At 41.3% G+C, this 27,343-nt stretch overlaps 1 protein-coding gene and 1 long non-coding RNA gene across 2 annotated transcripts; one reads left to right on the forward strand and one right to left on the reverse strand.

Moving 5' to 3' along the window:
• Positions 1–335: 335 nt before the first annotated feature.
• On the reverse strand, positions 336–5,084 carry LOC129812527 (uncharacterized). Its single transcript, XR_008753011.1, has 2 exons — positions 3,316–5,084; positions 336–3,065 (listed from the first exon to the last, which is right to left on the reverse strand). It is a non-coding gene; the product is annotated as an uncharacterized LOC129812527 (long non-coding RNA).
• Positions 5,085–5,409: 325 nt separating this feature from the next.
• ero1a (endoplasmic reticulum oxidoreductase 1 alpha) lies at positions 5,410–26,232 on the forward strand. Its single transcript, XM_055864158.1, has 16 exons — positions 5,410–5,694; positions 14,249–14,368; positions 14,464–14,547; positions 14,764–14,808; positions 18,137–18,207; positions 19,476–19,549; positions 19,833–19,953; positions 20,160–20,206; positions 20,383–20,391; positions 20,497–20,523; positions 20,929–21,021; positions 21,762–22,008; positions 22,716–22,785; positions 22,931–23,017; positions 23,220–23,356; positions 23,534–26,232. Exons 1-16 carry the CDS (start codon positions 5,605–5,607, stop codon positions 23,592–23,594), a joined length of 1,383 nt encoding a protein of 460 aa, XP_055720133.1. The 5' UTR covers positions 5,410–5,604; the 3' UTR covers positions 23,595–26,232.
• Positions 26,233–27,343: the final 1,111 nt, after the last annotated feature.

Below are 27,343 nucleotides of genomic sequence, written 5' to 3' on the forward strand. Positions count from 1 at the left end.
AGGTGTCTGGTCAAAGTACTTGATATATCGTACTGGTCTTATTCTGTAATTTGAGGTTTTTCTGTGGCTCTATCCAAATTGTATTCTCATTAAGACTCTTGAAATATTTGCTCTATACAGCAAAAATGTACCCTTAACATGTGCATGTAATTACTCTTTCTTTTAAAGACAGCAAAAATGTGTATATGGTATATGCTCTTGAATAAAAATGTGGTAGAAAATCATTTACAGCTGTTTAAGTGGCTGATGTATTGTTCCATGAACAGACACTTATACGGGTTGTATATTTAACACATCTGCACCAAAACAAATTACAAATGGTAATTGGTCTTACATATAAAACAAGTAACAACTTTATTGAAATAAGTTGAGGGGAATACACTGTCATTCAAACCTGAAAACAAAGTGCAAGTTAAATTGCTGTAAGAACCATAACATTATACAACATTCATCTCAGGGATATTGAAATCAAAATGGATTTGGAATGACGTGATAAGAATAAGGCATTTAATAATAATAATAATAGGCATTTACATGGCTGTTCATCCATTCCATTAGGCCTATAGCCTTTCACATGAAGAGTCAGAACAGAAGGAATTTAAAAGCCAAACATTATTTCAGTGTTTACATTGCCAAGGCCATGAATCAACATGCAGGATGTATGGGATAAAGGGAACACCCTCTATATACATAGAATCACTGGTCACTTGAATAATGTTCACATACTGCTTTACTCAGCTCATGTATATACTGTATTCTAGTCTAATGTATTTTAGTCAATGCCACTCCGACATTTCTCAATCTAATATTTATATATTTCTTAATGTCATTCTTCCATTTTTAGATTGGGCATTGTTGTGAATCGTTTTTAGATACTACTGCACTGTTGGAGCTAGGAACAAGCATTTTGCAACAAAATCTGCTAAATGTGTGTGTGACCGATACAATTTCATTTGATTTATATACACTGCAGTTAGAAAGTATTCAGGCCCCTTACCCACATTGTTATGGTACAGCCTTATTCTAAAATTGATTAAATTGAGAGAAAATAATCTACACACACACACAATACCCCATAATGACAAAACAAAAACAGGTTCAGAATTTTTTGCAAATGTATAATAACCTTAAACAGATAAAGTATTTATATAAGTATTCAGACACTTTGTTATGAGCCTCAATTTAGCTCAGGCATATCCTATTTCCATTGATGATCCTTGAGATGTTTCTACAACCTGATTGGAGTCCACCTGTGGTAAATTAAATTGATTGGACATGATTTGGAAAGGCACCCACCTGTCTATATAAGGTCCCACAGTTGACAGTGCATGTCAGAGCAAAAAACAAGCAATCAGGTCGAAGGAATTGTCTGTAGAGCTCAGAGACGGGATTGTGTCGAGGCACAGATCTGGGGAAGGGTACCAAAACACTTCTGCAGCATTGAAGATCCCCAAGAACACAGTGGCCTCCATCATTTTTAAATGGAAGACGTTTTAAACCACCTATACTATTAGAGCTGTCCACCCGGGCCAAACTGAGGAATCAGGGTAGAAGGGTCTTGGTCAGGGAGGTGACCAAGAACCTGATGGTCACTGACAGAGCTTCAGAGTTCCTCTGCGGAGATGGGAGAGCCTTACTGAAGGACAAACATCTCTGCAGCACTCCACCAATCAGGCCTTTATGGTGGAGTGGCCAGGCGGAAATCACTCAGTTAAAACCACATGACAGCCCGCTTGGGGTTTGCCAAAAAGCATCTGAAGGACTCAGACAATGAGAAACAAGATCGATGATGAAAACCTGCTCCAGAGCACTCATGACCTCCGACTGGGGCGAAGGTTCACCTTACAACAGGACAACGACCTAGGCACACAGCCAAGACAACGCAGGAGTGGCTTCGGGACAAGTCTCAACGGCCTTGAGTGGCCCAGCCAGAGCCCGGACTTGAACCCAATCAAACATCTCCGAGAGACCCGCTTCCCATCCAACCAGACAGCTTGAGAGGATCTGCAGAGAAGGATGCAAGAAACTCCCCAAATACAGGTGTGCCAAGCGTGTAGCGTCATACACAAGAAAGACCGAGGCTGTAATCGCTGCCAAAGGTGCTTCAACAAAATACTGAGTAAAGGGTCTGTATACTTATGTAAATACATTAAAAAAATTGCACAAAAAAAAAATAAAAAAAGTTTTTGCTTTGTCATTGTGTAGATTGATGAGGGAAAAAAACTATAATCAATATTCGAATAAGGATGTAACGCAACAAAATATGGAAAAAGTCAAGGGGTCTGAATACGAATCAACTGTATTTGTGCCAGATAGCCAACTACTATGGTAACATGGCATGACAATTATACAGTAGGACTTGACAAAACAGCATAAACGGATCTGGGATCAGGCTAGCAAAATGAACCGTTTTGATCTGAAGCACACTTTCTGGAAGAAAGGGTTATTTTGAAAGGCAAAAAGTGTCCTACATAAAACCATATCACCAGCATGCTCTATTGCAGGGTGACTTTCAGAATTGTTTGTTTTAATCTATTTTTACATGTACACTGATTAGTTGATACATTTTATGCTACACAAAGAACCCATTTTTCTAAACTAATCCAATCTGTTAGTAGTTGGACTTATTGTCAAAGAAATAAAATGTTAATAAAGGATAATAAGGCTGGTGGAACCGTTCATAGGTGGTTCTAGGAAGAACCCTCCAAAGATCAAATGGTTCTCAGTAAATCCCTTCATAGAACCATATACAGAGGCTTATATGACGAACCCTACATAGAGGGTTCTAGGTAGAACCATTTTCAAAGGGTTCTGCCTAGCACCAAAAAGGATTCCCCCCACTTTTTTTCTCCCTTAAGATATTCACCTTCCTGTCCTGTTACCCTGGCCTATTGTAGTGCTCACCTTGGCTGTGAGGGTTTGTCCTGTGAGGTCTGGTTGTCCCTCAGACCTGTCTGCAGCATCAGCAGGATGTTCTCCAGCCCGTGTCACCATAGAGACAGTTTCTATTGACTACCTGGTGCACAGGTGACATGTCTACAGTGTCATCACAACGGTCCACCACACTGTCCCAAAGAGAGAGAGATAGGAAAGTATTTTATGAAGTATAGTGTATATACAGTGCCTTTGGAAAGTATTCAGACCCATGGACCATTTCCACTTTGTGACCTTACAGCCGTTCTCTAAAATGGATTACATGTTATTTTTTCCTCAATCTAAACAATACCCCATAATCTCAAAGCAAAAACAGGTTTAGAAATGTTTGCTCATTTATAAAAAATATAAAGAATATCACATTTACGTAAGTATACAGACCCTTTACTCTGTAGTTTGTTTTAGCACCTTTGGCAGCGTTGACAGCCTTGAGCCATCCTGGGTATGACGCGACAAGCTTGGTACACCTGTATTTGGGGATTTTATCCCATTCTTCTGTCTTGGCTGTGACTTAGGGTCGTTGTCCTGTTAGAAGGTGCACCTTCACCCCAGTCTGACGTCCTGAGCAGGCTTTCATCAATGAACTCTGTACTTCGCGCCATTAAATCTTTCCCTCGACCCTGACTTGTCTCCCAGTCCCTGCCGCTGTAAAACATCCCCACAGCAAGCTGTTGCCACCAACATGCTTCACCGTAGGGATGGTGACAGGTTTCCTCCAGATGTGACACTTGGCAGTCAGGCAAAAATAGTTTATTGGTTTCTTCAGACAAGAGAATCTTGTTCCACATGGTCTGAGTCTTGAGGTGCCTTTTGGCAGCCTCCAAGCCAGCGGTCATGTGCCTTTTACTGAGGAGTGGCTTCCCGTCTGGCCACTCTACCATTAAGACCTGATTGGTGGAGTGCTTTACAGATGGTGGTCCTTCAGTAAGGCTCTCCCATCTCCACAGAGGAAGTCTGTAGCTCTGTCAGAGTGACCATCGGGTTCTTGGTCACCTCCCCGACCAAGGCCCTTCTCCCCCGATTACTTAGTTTGGCCGGGCAGCCAGCTCTAGGAAGAGTCTTGATGGTTCCAAACGTCTTAAATTTAAGAATGACGGAGGCCACTGTTCTTGGGGACCTTCAATGTTGAAGACATTTTTTGGTACCCTTCCCCTGACCTGTGCCTCGACACAATCCTGTCTCTGAGCTCTACAGACAATTCCTTTGACCTCATGGATTGGTTTTTGCTCTGACATGCACTGTCAACTTGTGGGACCTTATATTGAAAGGTGTGTGCCTTTCCAAATCATGTCCAATCAACTGAATTTACCACAGGTGGACTCCAATTAAGTTGTGGAAACAGGACGCACCTGGGCTCAATTTCGAGTCTCAAAGCAAATGGTGTAAATACTTTTTGCAAAAATGTGAACTATTTTCGCGTTGTCATTATGGGGTAGTGTGTGTAGATTGTTTAGGATAAAAAAAAAAAAAAAAAACGTTTAGAATAAGGCTGTAACGTAATGTGGGAAAAGTTGAGTTATTGAGCCCCTTGTTTGCGATAACTGGTTAACTACCTAATTCGTTTAACTAGAAACACGAAGTGGCCTGGTCAGTATCTAAAACAGCTAACTAGCCACGCTAACTAAACAACATGATTTACGATAGACCTGAGTTGAGATTGGCTAGCTAGATGATGTTAGCGAGAGAGCGCTAGCCACAATGCAGTCGAATTTAATGTAATCTAGATAGCTAGTTTACTTCGCTGCTATTGGCATACAGTTAGCTTGCTACCTAGCAATACCAACGAATTACAATGCTGAGCCAACCAAAGCAATTTTAGCAGCATGCTATCACAACATCCGAACTTTTCGATTCTGTCCCCCGGACTACACTAGCTAGACATTCGACCACATACGTAACCACTCAACCTTCCATAGCAGTTAGCGCTGTACCTCACATTGTTTCTCCACAACCGTCTTTCAAAGACGTTTGCGCTGATATCTCTATGTACAGTCGTCCACTCTCCTCCCCTAGCAGTCGGCGCTTCCGGATCTCGCTACATGAGCGGTTTGATTATTCCAATAATCACTATATTGCCTTATCAGTTGTCAGTTGAATATTACGTTACAATTGACAATACGGAACATACAAATGGTCACGTAGTTCACGTAGTCGAGTGAGGCAAGCACGCTTCCGGTTGCCTCACTCGACTACGTGAATTACGTGACCAGTTGGCCCACAATAGTTTCATTTAACAATGTCAGAAACTGAGGTTGCTGAATATATGTTCAGGTGAGCCTTTTCCATTGCATGCAGTGAATATTAAAACTTCCACGAATAACCAATGCTAAAAGCGTCTACCAAACGCTGTCAATTGCTCATAACAGAGCGGAAGAGGCGAAGCGAGATATTTCATTCTAGCCAAAATCTGTACAAAAATCAACCCAATGGGCTTATTTTTGGACCTAAGCTTGTAGTGTGCCTTTCAGCCTTTGGGACAATGACTCCCATTGATAGGGCGGAGACATGAGCGTCTCGTCATTATATAAAACATCTCTGCTCATGAGCATGGGATAAATCGTTTGATGAATCATACATACATACCCTTACCTCGGTGTGACTGGAGCATTTTCCTCCGAATTAACGGCAACGTTTAGCTTAAAACTTTTAAAAGTGTTGAATTACAACGAAATGAAGCGGTATGTTTTTCTGGGTGTTCTTTCGATGTATTACCTCCAAGTGTCAAGCTCGAGCTCTGCCGCGCACGGGTGTTTCTGCCAGGTAATCAATGCTCTTCAGCTACCAATATTTTGCTGCTGTCTACTAGACATTTCTATTGGTTTGATATTTGTTGCACTGTGACGAATGCCTCCGAAACTTTTAGAACACATTCTGGGATATTTTCAATTTCTAGCCTACCCATTGATTCTTGAGGAATATAACTTATCAATGAGCTGGTACAACTACTGTCTTACTATATAATAACCTAAAAGAGATTCTATGCCTCCATTAGGTTTCGTTGTTCAGAGTCGCTGTAAACAATGTATAACTTAAAAATGTGACTCACCTGGATTCGGTCTTATGTAGCAACATTTGAAAGTGGTTTGTTTACATTGGATAAAAGTAGAGACTCAGAGCTACAAAATGGTATATCATACATGGCATTTTTTTTTTATTAGAAACAATGGGAAAGTAATTGTGCTTTGAAAGTTGATACACTTATAAACTCACTTATACACTTAAACTTTTGTGAAAAGGGCCTTTGAATGTTTTGGCACCTACTTGAGAGCAATCCTTTGTCTACACCCATTCAGCATTGTTCACACCCTCATAAGCCAGCCCCACCCATCTCTTTAAGGATTCACATGTGAGGTCATGTGATAAACATTGAGTAGTGTAGTGAAGACTAAAAGTGGTAGTAGCCTACAATAAGAAAATATTCCAGGTAAACAGTGTCCAGATAAAAATATTTTATAAGTATTAGATGACACTTACCCAGACACTCTTGTCTAAATTGATGGGTCATGTGAAAGAATTGCTATAACCCCCAGTACCCAAAAAGTACTAAATTGTCATACTTCATTAAAAGTATAAATAATTTGAAATTCCTTATATTGAACCAGACTTTTTTTTTATATATTATTGACGGATAGCCAGGGGCACACTCCAACACTCAGACATAATTTACAATCGAAGCATTTGTGTTTAGTGAGTTTGCCAGATCAGATGCAGTAGGGATGTTCTCTTGATAAGTGTGTGAATTGGACAATTTTCCTGTCAAAATGTAACGAGTACTTTTGGGTGTAAATAGTACATTATTATTCTTTTTATTTTATTTATTTAACCATTATTTAACTAGGCAAGTCAGTTAAGAACAAATTCTTATTTACTATGACGACCTACCAGAAGGCAAAAGGCCTCCTGCGGGGACCAGGGCGTGGGATTAAAATAAATAAATGCAATATAAATATAGGACAAAACACACATCACAACAAGAGAGACAACACGACATAAACAGAGACCTACGACAACAACATAGCAAGGCAGCAACACATGACAACACAGCATGGTAGCAACATAACAACAACATGGTAGCAACACAACATGGTATCAGCACAAAACATGGTACAAACATTGGGCACAGTCAACAGCACAAAGGTCGAGAGACAACAATACATCACACAAAGCAGCCACAACTGTCAGTAAGAGTGTCCATGACTGAGTCTTTGAATGAAGAGATTGAGATAAAACTGTCCAGTTTGAGTGTTTGTTGCAGCTCGTTCCAGTCGACAGCTGCACAGCAAACTGAAAAGAGTAGCGACCCAGGGATGTGTGTGCTTTGGAGACCTTTAACAGAATGTGACTAGAAGAACGGGTGTTATATGTGGAGGATGAGGGCTGCAGTAGATATCTCAGATAGGGGGGAGTGAGGCCTAAGAGGGTTTTATAAATGAGCATCAACCAGTGGGTCTAGTGACGGGTATACAGAGATAACCAGTTTACAGAGGAGTATAGAGTGCAGTGATGTGTCCTATAAAGAGAGGAGAGTGCACCGTCTAGCCATACTCCCAAGTACTTGTATGAGGTGACTACCTCAAGGTCTTAACCCTCAGAGGTAGTAATAACACCTGTGGGAAGAGGGGCATTCTCCTTACCAAACCACATGACCTTTGTTTTGGAGGTGTTCAGAACAAGGTTAAGGGTAGAGAAAGCTTGTTGGACACTAAGAAAGCTTTGTTGTAGAGTGTTTAACACAAAATCCGGGGAGGGGCCAGCTGAGTATAAGACTGTATCATCTGCATATAAATAGATGAGAGAGCTTCCTACTGCCTGAGCTATGTTGTTGATGTAAATTGAGAAGAGCGTGGGGCCTATGATTGAGCCTTGGGGTACTCCCTTGGTGACAGTTAGTGGCTGAGACAGCAGATTTTCTGACTTTATACACTGCACTCTTTGAGAGAGGTAGTTAGCAAACCAGGCCAAAGACCCCTCAGAGACACCAATACTCCTTACCCGGCCCACAAGAATGGAATGGTCTACCGTATCAAAATCTTTGGCCAAGTCAATAAAAATAGCAGCACAATATTGCTTTGAATCAAGGGCAATGGTGACATCATTGAGGACCTTTAAAGTTGCAGTGACACATCCATAACCTGAGCGGAAACCAGATTGCATACCCGAGAGAATACTATAGACATCAAGAAAGCCAGTCAGTTGATTATTGACAAGTTTTTCGAACCCTTTTGATAAACAGGGCAAAATAGAAATTGGCCTATAACAGTTAGGATCAGCTTGATCTCTCCCTTTAAAGAAAGGATGAACTGTGGCTGCCTTCCAAGCAATGGGAACCTCCCCAGAAAGGAGAGACAGGCTTGGTGATGATATGGGCAGCAACCTTAAAGAAGAAAGGGTCTAAACTATCTGACCCAGGGGTCAAGTTTAAGGAGCTCCTTTAGCACCTCGGACTCAGTGACTGCCTGTAGGGAGAAACTTTGTAGCGGGGCAGGGGAAAAAGATGGAGAAGCATTGGGGATAGTCGCATTAGAAGGGGTGGGAAATTAGGAAATGTTGGACGGGCAAGGAGGCATGGCTGAGTCAAATAGGAATCCTGACTTAATGAAGTGGTGATTAAAGAGCTCAGCCATGTGCTTCTTGTCAGTAACAACCACATCAACAACATTAAGGGACATGGGAAGCTGTGAGGAGGAGGGTTTATTCTCTAGGTCTTTAAACGTTTTCCAGAACTTCTTGGGGTTATACCCACAGAGAGAACTGCTCCTTAAAGTAACAAACTTTGGCCTTCCAGATAGCCTGAGTGCACTAATTTCTCATTTGCCTGAACGATAGCCAGTCAGTTTGAGTATACATTAGAGCATTAGAGGTTGACCGATTTATGATTTTTCAACGCCGATACCGATTATTGGAATATTGGAGGACCAAATATTGGAGGACCGAATATTGGAGGACCAAATAAAGACGATACCGATTAATCGGCCGACTTTTATATATAATAATAAAGACGATACCGATTAATCGGCCGACTTTTATATATATATATATATATATAAAAGTCGGCCGATTAATCGGTATCGTCTTTATTTGGTCCTCCAATATTTAATTGATGTATTATATTAAGTTAAAATAAAAGTATTCATTGTTCATTCAGTATTGTTGTAATTGTCATTATTACATATATATATATATATTATTACATACATATATATATATATATATATATATATATATATAGTCTGTAACCAGTGTAACCAATAGAGAGTCAGAATCCCGAGTGTGGGAACAAACATAGACTGTGAAGTAAAAGTTTCCAAAAATATAAATAGTAAAGTAATGTACAGATACCCCCCAAAAATACTGAAGTAAAAATACTGTAAAGTACTACTTAAGTACTTTTGACCACTGCCCAGATGCCTTCACACCAGTACATTAGCATACTTTATATACTGTTACACACACACTTATCACATAGTATTTCATACATGCTGAAAGTTAAGGCCATGCTACCTGAAATGAAACCTGAGCGAGGTGCACATGTACAGTACATAAACAGATGCATGCGCCATATATTTATGTCGTGGATACTTGATACAGTCACATTATATTGTTGTGGTACGTCACAAAATCATGTTACAACCACACATCAATATTCATTTTATATATCAATATATTGCTAAGTGGATGGGTCTCTACAGAAGGTGTAAACGGTACAGCCAAGTGGTTACTTGCATAGTAGCAAAATCAGAAATAGATAGTGTTAATATAATATACAGTATGTACAAGAACAATATCAATAACGATATCAGTGATAGACAAGGTAAACTCAGCAAAAAAAGAAACGTCCTCTCACTGTCAACTGCGTTTATTTTCAGCAAACTTAACATGTGTAAATATTTGAATGAACATAAGATTCAACAACTGAGACATAAACTGAACAAGTTCAACAGATGGTGACTAACAGAAATTGAATAATGTGTCCCTGAACAAAGGGGGAGTCAAAATCAAAAGTAACAGTCAGTATCTGGTGTGGCCACCAGCTGCATTGAGTACTGCAGTGCATCTCCTCCTCATGGACTGCACCAGATTTGCCAGTTCTTGCTGTGAGATGTTACCCCACTCTTCCACCAAGGCACCTGCAAGTTCCCGGAAATTTCCGGAGGGAATGACCCTAGCCCTCACCCTCCGATCCAACAGGCCCCAGACGTGCTCAATGGGATTGAGATCCGGGCTCTTCGCTGGCCATGGCAGAACACTAACATTCCGGTCTTGCAGGAAATCACGCACAGAACGAGCAGTATGGCTGGTGGCATTGTCATGCTGGAGGGTCATGTCAGGATGAGCCTGCAGGAAGGGTACCACATGCAGGAGAAGGATGTCTTCCCTGTATCGCACAGCGTTGAGATTGCCTGCAATGAGAACAAGCTCAGTCCGATGATGCTGTGACACACCGCCCCAGACCATGAAGGATCCTCCACCTCCAAATTGATCCCGCTCCAAAGTACAGGCCTCGGTGTAACGCTCATTCCTTCGACGATAAACGCAAATCCGACCATCACCCCTGGTGAGACAAAACCGCGACTCGTCAGTGAAGAGCACTTTTTGCCAGTCCTGTCTGGTCCAGCTTACGGTGGGTTTGTGCCCATAGGCGGCATTGTTGCCGGTGATGTCTGGTGAGGACATGCCTTACAGCAGGCCTACAAGCCCTCAGTCCAGCCTATTGCAGACAGTCTGAGCACTGATGGAGGGATTGTGCGTTCCTGGTGTAACTCAGGCAGTTGTTGCCATCCTGTACCTGTCCCGCATGTATGATCTTCGGATGTACCGATCCTGTGCAGGTTACACGTGGTCTGCCACTGCGAGGATGATCAGCTGTCCGTCCTGTCTCCCTGTAGCGCTGTCTTAGGCATCTCACAGTACGGACATTGCAATTTATTGCCCTGGTCACATCTGCAGTACTCATGCCTCCTTGCAGCATCCCTAAGGCACGTTCACGCAGATGAGCAGGGACCCTGGGCATCTTTCTTTTGGTGTTTTTCAGAGTCAGTAGAAAGGCTTCTTTAGTGTCCTAAGTTTTCATAACTGTGACATGAATTGCCTACCGTCTGTAAGTTGTTAGTGGCTTAACAATCGTTCCACAGGTGCATGTTCATTAATTGTTTATGGTTCATTGAACAAGCATGGGAAACAGTGTTTTAAACCGTTTACAATGAAGATCTGTGAAGTTATTTGGATTTTTACAAATTATCTTTGAAAGACAGGGCCCTGAAAAAGGTACGTAATTTTTTTTGCTGAGTTTAGTTATATGCATACAATCATGGGTAAAATGGCTGAGCAGCAGGATAATAAATACATATAAATAGTAGCAGCAATGTATGGCGTGTGTGTGTTAGGAGAGAGCCATTTGAATAGAGGCACTGCAGATAGTGCTGATGACTGGTCCGTCTGAACCACGCATGAACAAGGGAATCTATATTCGGAGAGCCTGTGTCTGTCCTGCCCTTGACTTTGGTGCAGGGTATGTGATGTCCATAGCCTCTTCGTCGCAAAACTCCCTCATCTTCTCAAAAATATGTTTGCCTAGCTGTGTCCAGGTGGTGCTTGTACAGGTAGACTATCTATGGGACGAAGGATATCAGCATTGTGCAGCAGCTGAAACCTGGTCCTGACAGTTCCGAACGCTTCTTGGCGACAACACCAGGCTGTAGAGCGTCGAAGCTGTAAAACGGAATAATAACAAATAAAAAAATCAGAAGACATTACAACCCTGCACAAAATCAATTCACCTCCCATGTTTAGGTAAGAAGAATACAATGCAATGAAAATGATTTTGACCTGAATTGCTGGTACTGCTTGATCTGTGGCAGCGGCCTGAAGTACGGAGTCAGGTGTTATACACGTGTAACAAGTCATAGCTTTCCACCAGCACCGTAGCATCCTCCAGTCCAGCCAGCTGTGCGATGTTGACCCCTGACACAGTCCTGTCCTTCACAACACCAGCAATCTCAGACAAAGTGTTCACTTTTGTCTTTCTGAAGCGCTGCTTGATGAGGCCGAAGCACCAGTCGGAGGCAAACTTGGTATGGCCTGTGATCAGGAAGTCAAGGTCCAGACTGGTGGAGTTTGTGCATGGTCCGCCATGCTCAATATCCGAGCACAAACCTGTTCTTGTTTTGGCCACTGCATTTATCACAATTCAGGACCAGACTTCTTTCCCCAACTCCGTAGTTGGTGAAGAAATGGTGCATGTAGTTGATGACTGCGCTGCTGTCTTTGCTTGCTTGGCCCAGCTCTCTTTTTGATGGGAGGCATTAGACCATTCTCCTTGTATGACTGGTGGAGGAGAGTCAGGCGTGTTCTACTGATGTTGAAAGACAAATTCCAGATACAAATATTTTTGCATTATTATACAATAGATGCGAAATGGCATTCTAGTTACACACACTTCATACACGTAAATTAATGTTAGCTAGCAAGCCAGCCATCTAACGTTAGCTAGCTCACAGCAAGCTTTAACTTGGGATCTTTTGTTTAGACACGTAACATTAGCTAGATAAAAAATTAACTACTGTATAATCAAAATCCTTAAAGTAACGTTACTAGCAATACAAACCGATTGTCATAGCTAAAGTTAGCCAAATAAATTAGGTTCAATGTTAACGTTAGCTAGCTAACATTAGGCTATAACTAGTAATGTGAAATGGCATTCTGAGAAAACATCACTAACGTTACACACTTAATATATGTAAATTATTGTTAGCTAGCAAGCCAGCCATCTAACCTCAGCTGGCTAGCTAACAGCAAGTCTTAACTTGCAATGAAAACAACTTTCTGACAAAATTAGAAATGTATACCATCTGAAATTGTAGCTAGATCCTTACCCCTATACATGGATGAAAGCTTCACAGCAGACTGCAACCCCTTTTATTAAATAAGACATCCTGTGTCATTTCCATTTAGTTTGCACTGCTTTGTTGGCCCGTTGTGTTCCAATGATTTCAAAACTCGGTCAACTTCTTCAGTGACAACAACAACACTGTTGATCTCCGTTTCTTCCCCATCACCGTCATCAGAAGACTCTCTACAATGTCTTCTTCAATGAAAATGTTTTGACCTAAATCGGAGATTTCCTCATCGTCTGATTCATTTTCTGAGTCAGAGAGGCACGATTGTCCTCCAGAAAGTAGTCCATCACAACTTTAACTTTATCCAACTGACCTTTGTCGATAGCGGCTGATAAATTCAGGGCCGCAATGTAATTGAGAGCTGTAGCAGCATATTTGCAGTTCTCCATGGCTAACATTATATCTTTAGAAAAAGCTGCAGTAGAAAGGATTATCTACGTATAACGAGCAGCTCATTTTATAGACACAAGATGCTACATTGCAGAACAATCTGAAACTCATCTCAGCATGTCCAGCCCACTCATAATCTCAGCCAATCATGGCTAACATGAATGTTCCTGTCTTTTTCTTTGGCTAAACCAATAAGGCTCGTAATTTAAACCACTTTATTCGTATTTACAGATGGCATAAAAGTTTGTTATTAAGGAACATGAAAGTTCACATGTTCAAGAAGGCATTTCTGCCAAAAAACGCATTTTGATAAAACAATATTTTTTACTTTCAAATGGCTCTCCTGTGAAGTCGTGACTTGTGACATACGCCTAGTTTCCTGACTCGGGTCACATTTGTTTATGACTGGGATGGGCAACTGATCAATCAAGAGTTAAAGGAAAAATCCACCCAAAAAACTATTTTGCATCATGAGATGTTGCATTTTGCAAAATACATAATAAGGGGATGATTTCTGTATTTTGAAACTTAAATATCTTGAAAACTTTATTGCTGAATAGCTAAACATTCTGAGACTAGGTCACCAATGGACTAATGAAACAAATGTCAAAATATCATTTTTGGGTAGAATTTTCCTTTGAAATAGTAGAATACACAAGGTGCATTTTTTTAAAGGGTGGTTGTGCATCAGCAGTTTTTCCTCTTGTTAGGTCAGTCACTGACAGTGACTCAATTACCCAATGTCAGGCTAAATGTTTTTAGATTGGTAAATTAGTCTAGCCAGCTATCTAAACTTGTCATAATCATGATCGAATTACTGACTAGGAGGGCCCCCATTGCTTTTGTTAGTCACTCTCGCTCACATTTCTCTCCACCCTATGGCAAAAAGTGTTCAGATCAAAGTTTGTTCATCCCTGGTTTACAACTATCATGTTTACATCATGGACTGGCAGTAGTCTATGAATTATAAGCCCTACAGTTGAAGTAGGCATACAGTTTATGAAGTACACTTTCTTTTGTTACCACAGGTGACCGGTAGCTTGGATGACTGCACTTGTGATGTGGAGACAATTGATGCCTTCAACAATGAGCGACTCTTCCCCAAACTTCAGAAGCTGCTTGAGTCTGACTATTTCAGGTTTTATAAGGCAAGTCAGACTTCTCACACCTGTCATTTCATGTGTCCCAACTACAGTATATCATGCTAAAATCTCTATCTCTAAATCTCTGTGCCGTTCTTTAGGTGAACCTGAATAAGCCATGTCCATTCTGGACAGACAATGGCCTCTGTGGGCAAAAGAACTGTGCCGTGATACCATGTACACCAGTGAGTATCTTTCTAACATTGGCCTACCTCTGTTACTGATCAAATAAGGATTCATATAAGTTGAGTGCATAGCAATATAACGGATCTACTGCTTATTAGACTTGTTTTCAATGAGAATGACGACTCTATAACTCACATTTATATATACGTGCATTTGGTCGGGTCGCCCATAAAGCTACATAGGGGACCTTTTAAGATTGTACTCATGTTCCACAGAATGAGGTTCCAGAGGGAATCAAAACAAATGGCCATCACAATAAGGTAATATGATTAAGAACTTTATGAAGGGGAATTATTTGAAATTAGGGTCATATCACATAGCTACTGTAGTGCACTTAGGCCATTTACAGTTGAAGTCGGAAGTTTACATGCACTTAGGTTAGAGTTATTAAAACTCATTCTTCAAACACTCCACAAATTTTTTGTTAACAAACTATAGTTTTGGCAGGTCGGTTAGGACATCTGCTTTGTGCATGACACAAGTATTTTTTCCAACAATTGTTTACAGACAGATTATTTCACTGTATCACAATTCCTGTGGGTCAGAAGTTTACATACACTAAGTTGACTGTGCCTTTAAAAAGTTTGGAAAATTCCAGAAAATTATGTCATGGCTTTAGAAGCTTCTGATAGGCTAATTGACATCATTTGAGTCAATTGAAAGTGTACCTGTGGATGTATTTCAAGGCCAACCTTCAAACTCAGTGCCTCTTTGCTTGACATCATGGGGGAATCAAAAGAAATCAGCCAAGACCTCAGAAATAAAAATGGTAGACCTCCACAAGTCTGGTTCATCCTTGGGAGCAATTTCCAAACACCTGAAGGTACCACGTTCATCTGTACAAACAATAGTACACAAGTATAAACGCAATGGGACCATGCAGCCATCATACCGCTGAGGAAGGACACGCTTTCTGTCTCCTAGAGATGAACGTACTTTGGTGCGAAAAGTGCAAATCAATCCCAGAACAACAGCAAAGGACCTTGTGAAGATGCTGGAGGAAACAGGTACAAAGTATCTATATCCACAGTAAAACGAGTCCTATATCGACATAACCTGAAAGGCAACTCAACAAGGAAGAAGCCACTGATCCAAAACCACCATAAAAAAGCCAGACTACGGTTTGCAACTGCACATGGGGACAAAGATCGTACTTTTTGGAGAAATGTCCTCTGGTCTGATGAAACAAAAATATAACTGTTTGGAGAAAAAAGGGGGATGCTTGCAAGCTAAAGAACACCATCCCAACCGTGAAGCATAGGGGTGGCAGCATCATGTTGTGGGAGTGCTTTGCTGCAGGAGGGACTGGTGCACTTCACAAAATAGATGGCATCATGAGGAACAAAAATTATGTGGAAATATTGAGGCAACATCTCAAGACATCAGTCAGGAAATTAAAGCTTGGTCGCAAATGGGTCTTCCAAATGGACAATGACCCCAAGCATACTTCCAAAGTTGTGGTAAAATGGCTTAAGGACAACAAAGTCAAGGTATTGGAGTGGCCATCACAAAGCCCTGACCTCAATCCTATAGAAAATTTGTGGGCAGAACTGAAAAAGCGTGTGCGAGCAAGGAGGCCTACAAACCTGACTCAGTTACAGTGGGGCAAAAAAGTATTTAGTCAGCCACCAATTGTGCAAGTTCTCCACTTAAAAAGATGAGAGAGGCCTGTAATTTTCATCAACCATGACAGACAAAATGAGAGAAAAAATCCAGAAAATCACATTTTAGGATTTTTAATGAATTTATTTGCAAATTATGGTGGAAAATAAGTATTTGGTCACCTACAAACAAGCAAGATTTCTGTCTCTCACAGACCTGTAACTTCTTCTTTAAGAGGCTCCTCTGTCCTCCACTCGTTACCTGTATTAATGGCACCTGTTTGAACTTGTTATCAGTATAAAAGACACCTGTCCACAACCTCAAACAGTCACACTCCAAACTCCACCATGGCCAAGACCAAAGAGCTGTCAAAGGACACCAGAAACAAAATTGTAGACCTGCACCAGGCTGGGAAGACTGAATCTGCAATAGGTAAGCAGCTTGGTTTGAAGAAATCAACTGTGGGAGCAATTATTAGGAAATGGAAGACATACAAGACCACTGATAATCTCCCTCGATCTGGGGCTCCACGCAAGTTCTCACCCCGTGGGGTCAAAATGATCACTAGAACGGTGATCAAAAATCCCAGAACCACACGGGGGGGACCTAGTGAATGACCTACAGAGAGCTGGGACCAAAGTAACAAAGCCTACCATCAGTAACACACTACGCCGCCAGGGACTCAAATCCTGCAGTGCGAGACGTGTCCCCCTGCTTAAGCCAGTACATGTCCAGGCCCGTCTGAAGTTTACTAGAGAGCATTTGGATGATCCAGAAGAAGATTGGGAGAATGTCATATGGTCAGATGAAACCAAAATAGAACTTTTTGGTAAAAACTCAACTCATCGTGTTTGGAGGACAAAGAATGCTGAGTTGCATCCAAAGAACACCATACCTACTGTGAAGCATGGGGGTGGAAACATCATGCTTTGGGGCTGTTTTTCTGCAAAGGGACCAGGACGACTGATCCGTGTAAAGGACAGAATGTATGGGGCCATGTATCGTGAGATTTTGAGTGAAAACCTCCTTCCATCAGCAAGGGCATTGAAATGTGGCTGGGTCTTTCAGCATGACAATGATCCCAAACACACCGCCCTGGCAACGAAGGAGTGGCTTCGTAAGAAGCATTTCAATGTCCTGGAGTGGCCTAGCCAGTCTCCAAATCTCAACCCCATAGAAAATCTTTGGAGGGAGTTGAAAGTCTGTGTTGCCCAGCAACAGCCCCAAAACATCACTGCTCTAGAGGAGATCTGCATGGAGGAATGGGCCAAAATACCAGCCACAGTGTGTGAAAACATTGTGAAGACTTACAGAAAACGTTTGACCTCTGTCATTGCCAACAAAGGGTATATAACAAAGTATTGAGATAAACTTTTGTTATTGACCAAATACTTGTTTTCCACAATAATTTGCAAATAAATTAATAAAAAATGTGATTTTCTGGATTTTTTTTCACATTTTGTCTGTCATAGTTGAAGTGTACCTATGATGAAAATTACAGGCCTCTCTCATCTTTTTAAGTGGGAGAACTTGCACAATTGGTGGCTGACTAATACTTTTTCCCCCCACTGTACACCAGCTCTGTCAGGAGGAAGGGGCCAAAATTCACCCAATTTATTGTGGGAAGCTTGTGGAAGGCTACCCAAAACGTTTGACCCAAGTTAAACAATTTAAAGGCAATGTTACCAAATACTAATTGAGTGTATGTAAACTTCTGACCCACTGGGAATGTGATGAAATAAATAAATGCTGAAATAATTAATTCTCTCTACTATTATTCTGACATTTCACTTTCTTAAAATAAAGTGGTGATCCCAACTGACCGAAGACAGGGAATCTTTACTAGGATTAAATGTCAGGAATTGTGAAAAACTGAGTTTAAATGTATTTGGATAAGGTGTATGTTAACTTCTGACTTCAACTGTAAATGTGCTAAAACAGTTGAACTACATTTGTGTGTGTCTGTGTCTCTGTGTATGCATGCAGTACTCAGCTGAAGCAAACAACCAGGAGTGTGAGAAGGCTGAGACGCTTGGAGCAGTGGACAGCTCCCTCAGGTAAGGTACGAGTTCTATGCCGAGTCTGATGTAGCATTAGGCAGGATTAGGCGACAGATTGACGAGGGTGGCATTTTCTGAGCTAAACTGACCAAGACGCACCTGCAACAACAAATAAAACCTCACATAATTCTTCCCAAAAACAATAACAATTTCTCTCAAAAAGCATATGGGCTTTCAAGGTGAGCACTGATGCCGCTCTGTGATAAACAGTGGCAACTTTGTCAAAGGCAGGGGCGCAAAATATTTTGCTTGTCCATTCCCAGCGTGCCACTCCAGGGTGCTGTTGGACAGACTAATGCGGCACTCTACCAACGTTTCATCAAAAACATAATCGAACATAAAACATGTAGCAGATATAATCTATCCCATGTGGTCTTTTCTGTAGCCTACAGACTGGAGATAATGTAATTAAACTGACACTTTTTACATCATGCAGGTTTCTCCGTTCAAATAGCCTAACCTAAATGGCGCCCATCAAATAAAAAATGCGCTGGGCCTTACGAGTGGTGCAGCGGTCTAAGGCACTGCATCGCAGTGCTTGAGGCATCAATATAGACCCGGGTTCAATCCCAGGATGTGTCACAACCGGTCGTGACCAGAAGTCCCGTAGGGCAGCACACAATTGGCTCAGACTTGTCCGGGTTGGGGGAGGGTTTGGCCAGGGGGTTTTACTTGCCTTATTGCGCTCTAGCAGCTCCTTGTGGGGGGCCGGGCGCCTGCAGGCTGACTTCCGGTCATCAGTTTAACGGCAAAAAATAATATACTTCTGCATTTCCCGCTGTGTAAACACATTGATTCTCAATGCAAATAGGCTCAGGATAACTCCTGATAAAGTTGGGTAGCTGATATTCAGAGCTTAAATAGTCATTGTGATTAGTCACAGTAATCAGGACTAATTAAGTCAATGCAACTGCCTGTTACAAATGGTAGTCCTACCACATGGATGGGCATTCATACAATTATATTGCGGGCCAACGCTGTAGGCTACACCCCAGTAAGCACAGACCGACATCTTTTGAACGTAGATTCTGGACCAAATCTGACCCAATCATCTTTTCAACTTTCATTCAGAACCGAAAAGGAACCTGATTTCAACATCTGGAAAATACGTATTTTGCTTATCGGGACTATTGTAGTTTTGCGGAAAGCAGCTATTTTTTTTGTCTCTCCTAAGGCGGCAGAACGTCCAGGACCGGGCCTGATACTACTTCATCCCTTGTGTTGGATCAATAGCTTGACATGTCTGTGGTTGTTTCTCTGTGCAGTAAGGAGACCAGGCAGGCCCTCCTGGAATGGAACAAGCATGATGACGAGGCAGAGCGATTCTGTGTGATTGATGGTAAGTAAGCTAACCATGTTCTCTTCTCAGTGAAGGATTTTGTAGAATTTAAATATTTTGAATGTTAAACTTGTCCAAATATCTGTGAAGGACAACTAGACTTGACATTATTTGTGCCTGGGGCAACAGAATCTCATTCGAGAGGGATGTTAAATCTTCCATCCTCTTAGCATCCTCTTGTGCTGTAGGCTACAGTATCCTGTAGTAGGCTGCAGTATGGTAGAATAGATGCAACAGACTCATCCCCTTTATGAAGGTTAATTCATACGCTGTTTATTCTAAGATGAGGAGTCTCCTGATTCCCAGTACGTGGATCTACTGCTAAATCCAGAGCGCTTCACTGGATACAAGGGGCCAGAGGCCTGGCAAATCTGGAACAGCATCTATGAGGAGAACTGCTTCAAGTACGACTTGGTTACACTTTATAATAACTTTCATGAATAAGTCATTATAAATGCTTTATGCATGTCATACATGCTTATGAGCTGTAATGCTTATAAATGTTCATAAAGGCTTCCCTTGGATGTGAATCAGTTGCCACTTAAACAATGAAATGGCATTGCAATTTAGATTTTGGATGTTAACAGTAGGCTTCAATATGATTTCTCAGACCGTACACTGTGAAGCGACCTCTAAATCCTATGGTATCTTACAGTGGTAAGTCCACCTGATTTACCCACTGTAGTAATTCCATAATCTTCAAATGCAATAATTAGCTTTAAAGAATAAGTTCAAATTGATCTAAGTGTCAAGAATATACAGTATATATTTTGTATTGCAAGTTGCAACCAAAGATTTTCATTGATCTTTTATTGTTTTATTTCCACCCACAGGAACTGATGGTAAGGATCGTGTTGTTTGCAATTATAGTTATTTTGGACCATGGAATGTTTGTTCATTGAGCTCAATGAGTATCCCATAAAATGAATAATCTCATGTCTTTGCAGGGAAGACATTTTACAGTTGGCTGGATGGTAAGCAGTAAAACACTTGTAACATTGACCAAAACCCCGTAACTGTTATCAGGAGAGCGGCAAATAGCCAGCAGTTAGAGAGGTTTGAATATCAGAGCCGACAAGGTGAAAAATCTGCCGATGTGCCCCTGATCAAGGCACTTAACGCTAATTGCTCTGGATAAGAGCATCTGCTGAATTACTCAAATGTAAATGAATGACGTCCACTCATTGTCCTATGAATATCTTGAAGCACAATGTTCTGATACATATTTACCCCTTTCACACTATTGTTCTGTGCCGAGCTGTCTTGGTTACCGTGCTAGAAAAGGACAATGAGGAAAATAAAATATTGGAGCCAGCACAGGTTGCTAGGTTGACTGACCAATGAGCCTCAGTTGTCTATCATCCCCGATATCCTCCCAGGCCAGTGTGTGGAAAAGAGGGCTTTCTTTCGGCTCGTCTCTGGGCTCCACTCTAGCATCAACATACACCTGAGTGCCCGGTACCTCCTAGATGGTGAGTCACTCTCTCTCTCTCACACACACATACACACACACACACACACACACACACACACACACACAAAGAGGAAGCTGGTTGGTACACTACATGACCAAAAGTATGTGGAGACCTGCTTGTCGAACATCTCATTACAAAATCATGGGCATTAATATCGAGTTGGTCCCCCCTTTGCTGCTATTACAGCCTCCACTCTTCTGGGAAGACTTTCCACTAGATGTTGGAACATTGCTGCTGGGACTTGCTTCCACAGCCACAAGAGCATTAGTGAGGTCGGCCACTGATGTTGGGCGATTAAGCCTGGCTTGCAGTCGGTGTTCCAATTCATCCCAAAGATGTTCGATAGAGTTGCATGTTGCCCAGATTAACTGTTATGCCTATACCATATTTAGTTTTCGCCTCTTAATATCTGCAATGGGAATATAAAATGGGAATGTGTATTACAATATGTCCATTGATGAGGGGTGTATCAAATGACCTGCACAGAAACATCTGTTAATCCCAACCCCCTCCTTCCTAGACAGACAGATCTGAGAGGATTTGATTTAATCAGTATAGTGCCACCTTGCCCTCTGATAGGCTTGCTTACATCTTGTCCAATCCTCTCAGATCTATCAGAGGGCAAGGTGGCACTATACTGATTAAATCAAATCCTCTCAGATCTCTACACGTGTCCAGGGGGTATGGGCTAGTGGTTGTTTCTGGACAGAGCCAAAGTCTCACCTCCTCCCTCTCAGACAACTGGTTCCAGAAGAAGTGGGGTCACAATGTCTCTGAGTTCCAACAACGTTTCGATGCCCAGCTGACCAACGGCGAGGGCCCAAAAAGGCTGCGCAACCTCTACTTCCTCTACCTGATCGAGCTGCGTGCCCTGGCCAAAGTCCTGCCTCTTCTCCAGCGCCCCTCCTTCCAGCTGTACACTGGCCAACCCACCCAGGACCGACAACACAAACGCGTTCTCCTAGAGCTCCTCCAGGTGGCCAAGTGAGTGTACTGCAGGCAAAGAATTACTGGGTCAATCCAATTATGTAAAACACTAAGCAGAATGTATAAATATGTATTTGGTCACGGTCCAGATGAATTAACAGTATATTGATACACCATGTTAAACAAACAAAGTCATACTAATACGAATTTTGCCTACGGGTGGTTTTATTTGACCCCCCCCAGGTTTTCGGAGAAAAAAATTAAAATTTTTGTAAAATATTTGTTGGACATAAAAGACGCTAAAAACAACTGGAAATCAGTTTCAAGTGATTTTCATTCAAGAAATCTGTTCCCAAGTGTTCTCACGCATAATAGAGACACATGATCATATACAAATGTAAGCAAGGTTTGAAATTATTGTTTTAGTCAAACATTATATCGGTTTGGCTTCTTGCGGTCAATTTGCAATCTATAAATTATTTTCCGGCCCCCGAACATCTGCTCAAGAAAAAAATCGGCCCGCAGCTGAATCTAGTTGATGATCAATGTACTATAGGGTATTATTCATGCAGTCTTCATAAGCACTCCATATATGCTTCATAAATAATGTACAAGCAAAATCATATTACATCAAATCAAATGTATTTATATAGCCCTTCTTACATCAGCTGATATCTCAAAGTGCTGCATAAAAGCTGATGTACTCTAAAAGGTACCTGCTTGTGTTGTATCATCGCAGTGAAAAACTCTCTAACACCCCTCAGGTCTTTCCCTTTGCACTTTGACGAGACGTCTCTGTTTGCTGGGAATAAGGAGGAAGCTGCCAATCTCAAGGTCAGTATGCTATAGGCCTACAGTATAGTACTCTTAGAACACACTGAACTCTACGGACGATATGCAGTCATGTCTGTCGAACTACTCAACCCCTATCTGTGCTTCTCTTTCTGTTGTAATTTCTCTTTCTTTTCATTGACGTCAGGAGGATTTCAGGCTGACCTTCCGCAACATCTCCAGGATCATGGACTGTGTGGGCTGCTTTAAGTGCAGGCTCTGGGGAAAACTACAGGCGAGTGAACAGGAGAGTCCTCTTAACTCTTTTGTGTGTGTGATATTTGACTGCTCAGACATTTATTGTGGCGATACAAAGATCTATTTTAGTTAGTGAGGTAATATTGTTATTGTATTGTAGACACTTTGACCAATGTAGAGGGATTGAGGTGACTTAGGTTGTTATGAATGCTATATGTATGCACTCTCACTCCATGCAGACTCAGGGGTTAGGCACAGCCCTGAAGATCTTGTTTTCCGAGCGACAGATCGAGGCTCTGCCCAAATCCAGCAGCGGCCGGCTCACTTTCCAGCTCAGTCGCCAAGAGATAGTGTCTCTCCTCAATGCCTTTGGAAGGTACAATAGTTCCTGGCATATAATTAGATATACTAGAAAAGACATGCCAGTTCAAATCAACATGAAATCTATATGGCCCCCACTTCTTTTAACTTTCAACCACTCTTAACTCTACTCAAACCCATTTCATACAGGAACTTCACTTTGTAAATAAAAGGTTAACATTTTGTTTTTCAGGATTTCAACCAGCATCAGAGAGTTGGAGAACTTCCGATCACTGCTGTCTAAGGTCCGGTAGCCTGAGCCCACACGTCCCTACAGAGAGCCACATACCCACAAAAGAATAACCAGGCTGATTAGAAATGATTCAAAATACAACAGCATCAGCATGTAGCTGGGGTGTTTGGGGCTGCTGAAAGACACAAGTGAAAGTCCTGACAAGTGACTTACAAGGGGTCTAACTAAACAAACAAAGGAACATGGGCCGTAGCCAATCCCCTTTTAGCTACTTGCCAATAAGGGTGTTTTCACACAGTTTTGATCTACAGTTCGAATCAGAGTTTGAGTATTTGTTACATTGTTTTTTTTTAAATTGTTCCGGTTGGTTTCACATGCGGGTCACAAATGTCAAACGAACTAAAATTCCTAAACAAAACCACCTGTCCATTCAAGGCATCGTTTTTTGGGGACAAAAATGCTCACGTTAAATCAATCTGATTATCATGAAGCATTTTAAAGTCACACGTCAAATAACACAGTTTAATTGTAGAATCTTGTGTTGGACCGCAACTTCTGGTATTCTTCAGTTCATGAAAAGAAATAGCTAGCCAGCTACTAAAACCTGTTGCCCAAAGCTAACGTTATACGCAGCCAGCTAGCTTCATGAGGCACGATTGGACCGGGTTATGTGTTATGAAGCTAGCCACAATGACGATTAGGCACAATATTGGAATTTGCCATTTTGCCTTTTTGAAAGTGATGCAGAAGGTTACAATTGGTGGTCCTGCCTTATTTAGACTAGATAATGTCAAACAAGGTTGGAATGTGAAGCAATGAAATAGGGTGTCAGTCTACTTGGTGACACACACAGAACACAACTGTGAAGAGTTTACACAAATATTAGCGTTGTAGCTCTTATCGCGGGACTGTGACTGGGTGAAATCACCTCCCAGTTAGCCTATTGTGTGTATTGACATTCATATTGCACTGTACAGCTTTACCTAAGGAGTGGGGATCAATGAAATGGGCTATCAGTCTACTCAATACCCAATATATTTTTTCCCAACGTCCTCCTCAGAGGTATCAGACTTGTTTTTCCTCTGGAATAGTGTTCAATACACATAGGTTGAGAATAAATGTGGCTCAGTTCTTTCAGAGTCCCACAATAAGAACAACGATACTAATGTTCTCAGGGTGTCACTGAGTAGACTGATACCCCATGTCATTGATCCACAATCCATAATCCATAGGTAAGGCTAGTGGTTGTGTTGGGCCAGTAACCGAATGATTGCTAGATCGAATCCTCAAGCTGCCAAGGTAAAAAAAAATCTGTCGTTCTGCCCCTGAACAAGGCAGTTAACCCACTGTTTCTAGGCCATCATTGTAAATAAGAATTTGTTCTTAACTGACTTGCCTAGTTAAATGAAGGTTATATATGTATATATATATAGATGATATGTATATGTGTATATGTATATATATATAAATGTTGTACAGTGAAATAAGTATGCCCCTAATGCAATTCTAAAGTCTAATACATCCAGTGTGAATTAAACAGATTATTGTCTTTTGATTTTATATGACATTTCAACCTCGTTTAGCATGATCTATTCAATTATGTCATAATTCTACTATTTGTATTCATTTGCATCACTGTCAATGACACTTTTATTTTGAAGGCTAACCGCAAAGTCCACTATTGTGGCTAGCTTCACATAGATGGTCCGACCACCATTCATCAAATAAGAACGGTCTTATAAATTAGGGTTATTTTAGATGACACCAAGCTAGCTAACTATAGCTACTGAAACAGATTGTCGTTTTGCTTTGTTTTTGGGGAAGAACATTGTTTGCATCCATGAGCTAGCTATCTTTTTTTATGACTAGCACTGTAGGTGCGCGAGACAACTTTACCAGCATCATAACATACGTATCGATGAATCGTTGTGACATATGAGTGATTGTGTAATAACTATGTACAAAAATTATGAACGCGTTAAATGTATGTGACGTGTAGTCATATTCAGGTCCTGATTGGTCAACAAGCTTATTTGACACGTCTAATAGTGTTGTTTGACGTGTATCTTGTTTTGACATGCAAAGACCCAAACGGTGTTCCATAGTATAGCTCTCCACTAATCTGCATCGGATGCGCTCATAGATGGGCTGCTACTCTGAGAATGTTTCAGAAATACAAAGTTATGATGCTGCGTGCATTTCATCAAATGGTCGCAGTCAAACAACCATTAATACTGCAGTTATGATGCTGCGTGCATTTCATCAAATGGTCGCAGTCAAACAACCATTAATACTGCAGTTATGATGCTGCGTGCATTTCATCAAATGGTCGCAGTCAAACAACCATTAATACTGCGCGACTCGGGTTATTGTCCTGTGTTTGGTCTGAACCGCACCACGGTACAAATTAATCGGGGAAAACCCGCTCCAAACCAAGTGGATGTGAAAGCCCACTTAGATACTGAATTAGGTAAAAATAAAAAGTTGGACAGTTTTGCTTCCAGTACTTTTTCACAATGGGTTTATTGGCGAGTGGTTGACTACGTTATCCTCAAACATTTTGCACACCACATATGTAAAACGCGTTGACCATTGATATGTGTACACTCCTCAGGGCTTTTCTATGTGCTGTAAGGCAACTGAATGTAATGGGATGCTTTCTATGAGTGAAAAAATAAACATTGGCGTGTCCTACATCATCTACATCAAGAGTGCCCACTCTTTGTAAGGGAAAATATAATATACAAATGAAAGTGGTCCACATCTCTTATTGCTGTAAGAGTAAGTAGCTTTGTTTGAGTCAGAAAGACCTGTAGCAGCTTGATGAACAAGTACACTCGCTGGTCCGGACACTAGTCTATTACAGAGCCTTATGCTGAGTACCAAGTAGAGAGCCATCAGGTCCTATTTCTTGACTCTGGGATGCTGGCCTTCTAGGCAGAGTTGCAAAGAAAAAGCCATATCTATCTCAGACTGGCCAATAAAAAGAAAAGATTAAGACGGGCAAAAGAACACAGACACTGGACAGAGGAACTCTGTTTAGAAGGCCAGCATGCCGGAATCGCCTCTTCACTGATGACGTTGAGATTTGTGTTTTGCGGGCACTATTTAATGAAGCTGCCAGTTGAGGACTTGAGCCGTCTGTTTCTCAAACTAGATACTCTAATGTACTTGTCATCTTGCTCAGTTGTGCACCTGGGCCTCCCACTCTTTCTATTCTGGTTAGGTCCAGTTTACACTGTTCTTTGAAGGGAGTAGTTCACAGCGTTATACAAGATCTTCAGTTTCTTGGCAATTTCTCACATGGAATAGCCTTCATTTCTCAAAACAAGAATAGACTGACGAGTTTCCGAAGAAAGGTCTTTGTTTCTGGCCATTTTGAGCCTGTAATCGAACCCACAAAGGCTGATGCTCGAGATACTCAACTAGTCTAAAGAAGGCCAGTTTTATTGCTTCTTTAATCAGGACAACAGTTTTCAGCTGTGCTAACATAATTGCAAAAGGGTTTTCTAATGATCAATTAGCCTTTTAAAATTATAAACTTGGATTAGCTAACACAACGTGCCATTGGAACACAGGAGTGATGGTTGCTGATAATGAGCCTCTGTACACCTATGTAGATATTCCATAAAATCTGCCGTTTCCAGCTACAACAGTCATTTACAACATTAACAATGTCTACACTGTATTTCTGATCAATTTGATGTTATTTTAAATGGACAAAAAATGTGCTTTTCTTTAAAAAACAAGGACATTTCTGTGACCCCAAACTTGTGTGTGTGTGTGTGTGTGTGTGTGTGTGTGTGTGTG

The sequence above is a fragment of the Salvelinus fontinalis genome, chromosome 16, assembly GCF_029448725.1.
Source record: "Salvelinus fontinalis isolate EN_2023a chromosome 16, ASM2944872v1, whole genome shotgun sequence".
Lineage (NCBI taxonomy): Eukaryota > Metazoa > Chordata > Actinopteri > Salmoniformes > Salmonidae > Salvelinus > Salvelinus fontinalis.

Excerpts from the sequence above, each read along its gene's own strand:
- ero1a (XM_055864158.1), top strand. The coding sequence starts at position 5,605 with ATGAAGCGGTATGTTTTTCTGGGTGTTCTTTCGATGTATTACCTCCAA. Across the intron at positions 18,208-19,475 it reads GCAGTGGACAGCTCCCTCAG|TAAGGAGACCAGGCAGGCCC; the intron begins GTAAGGTACGAG and ends TTCTCTGTGCAG. Across the intron at positions 21,022-21,761 it reads TGCCCGGTACCTCCTAGATG|ACAACTGGTTCCAGAAGAAG; the intron begins GTGAGTCACTCT and ends CCTCCCTCTCAG.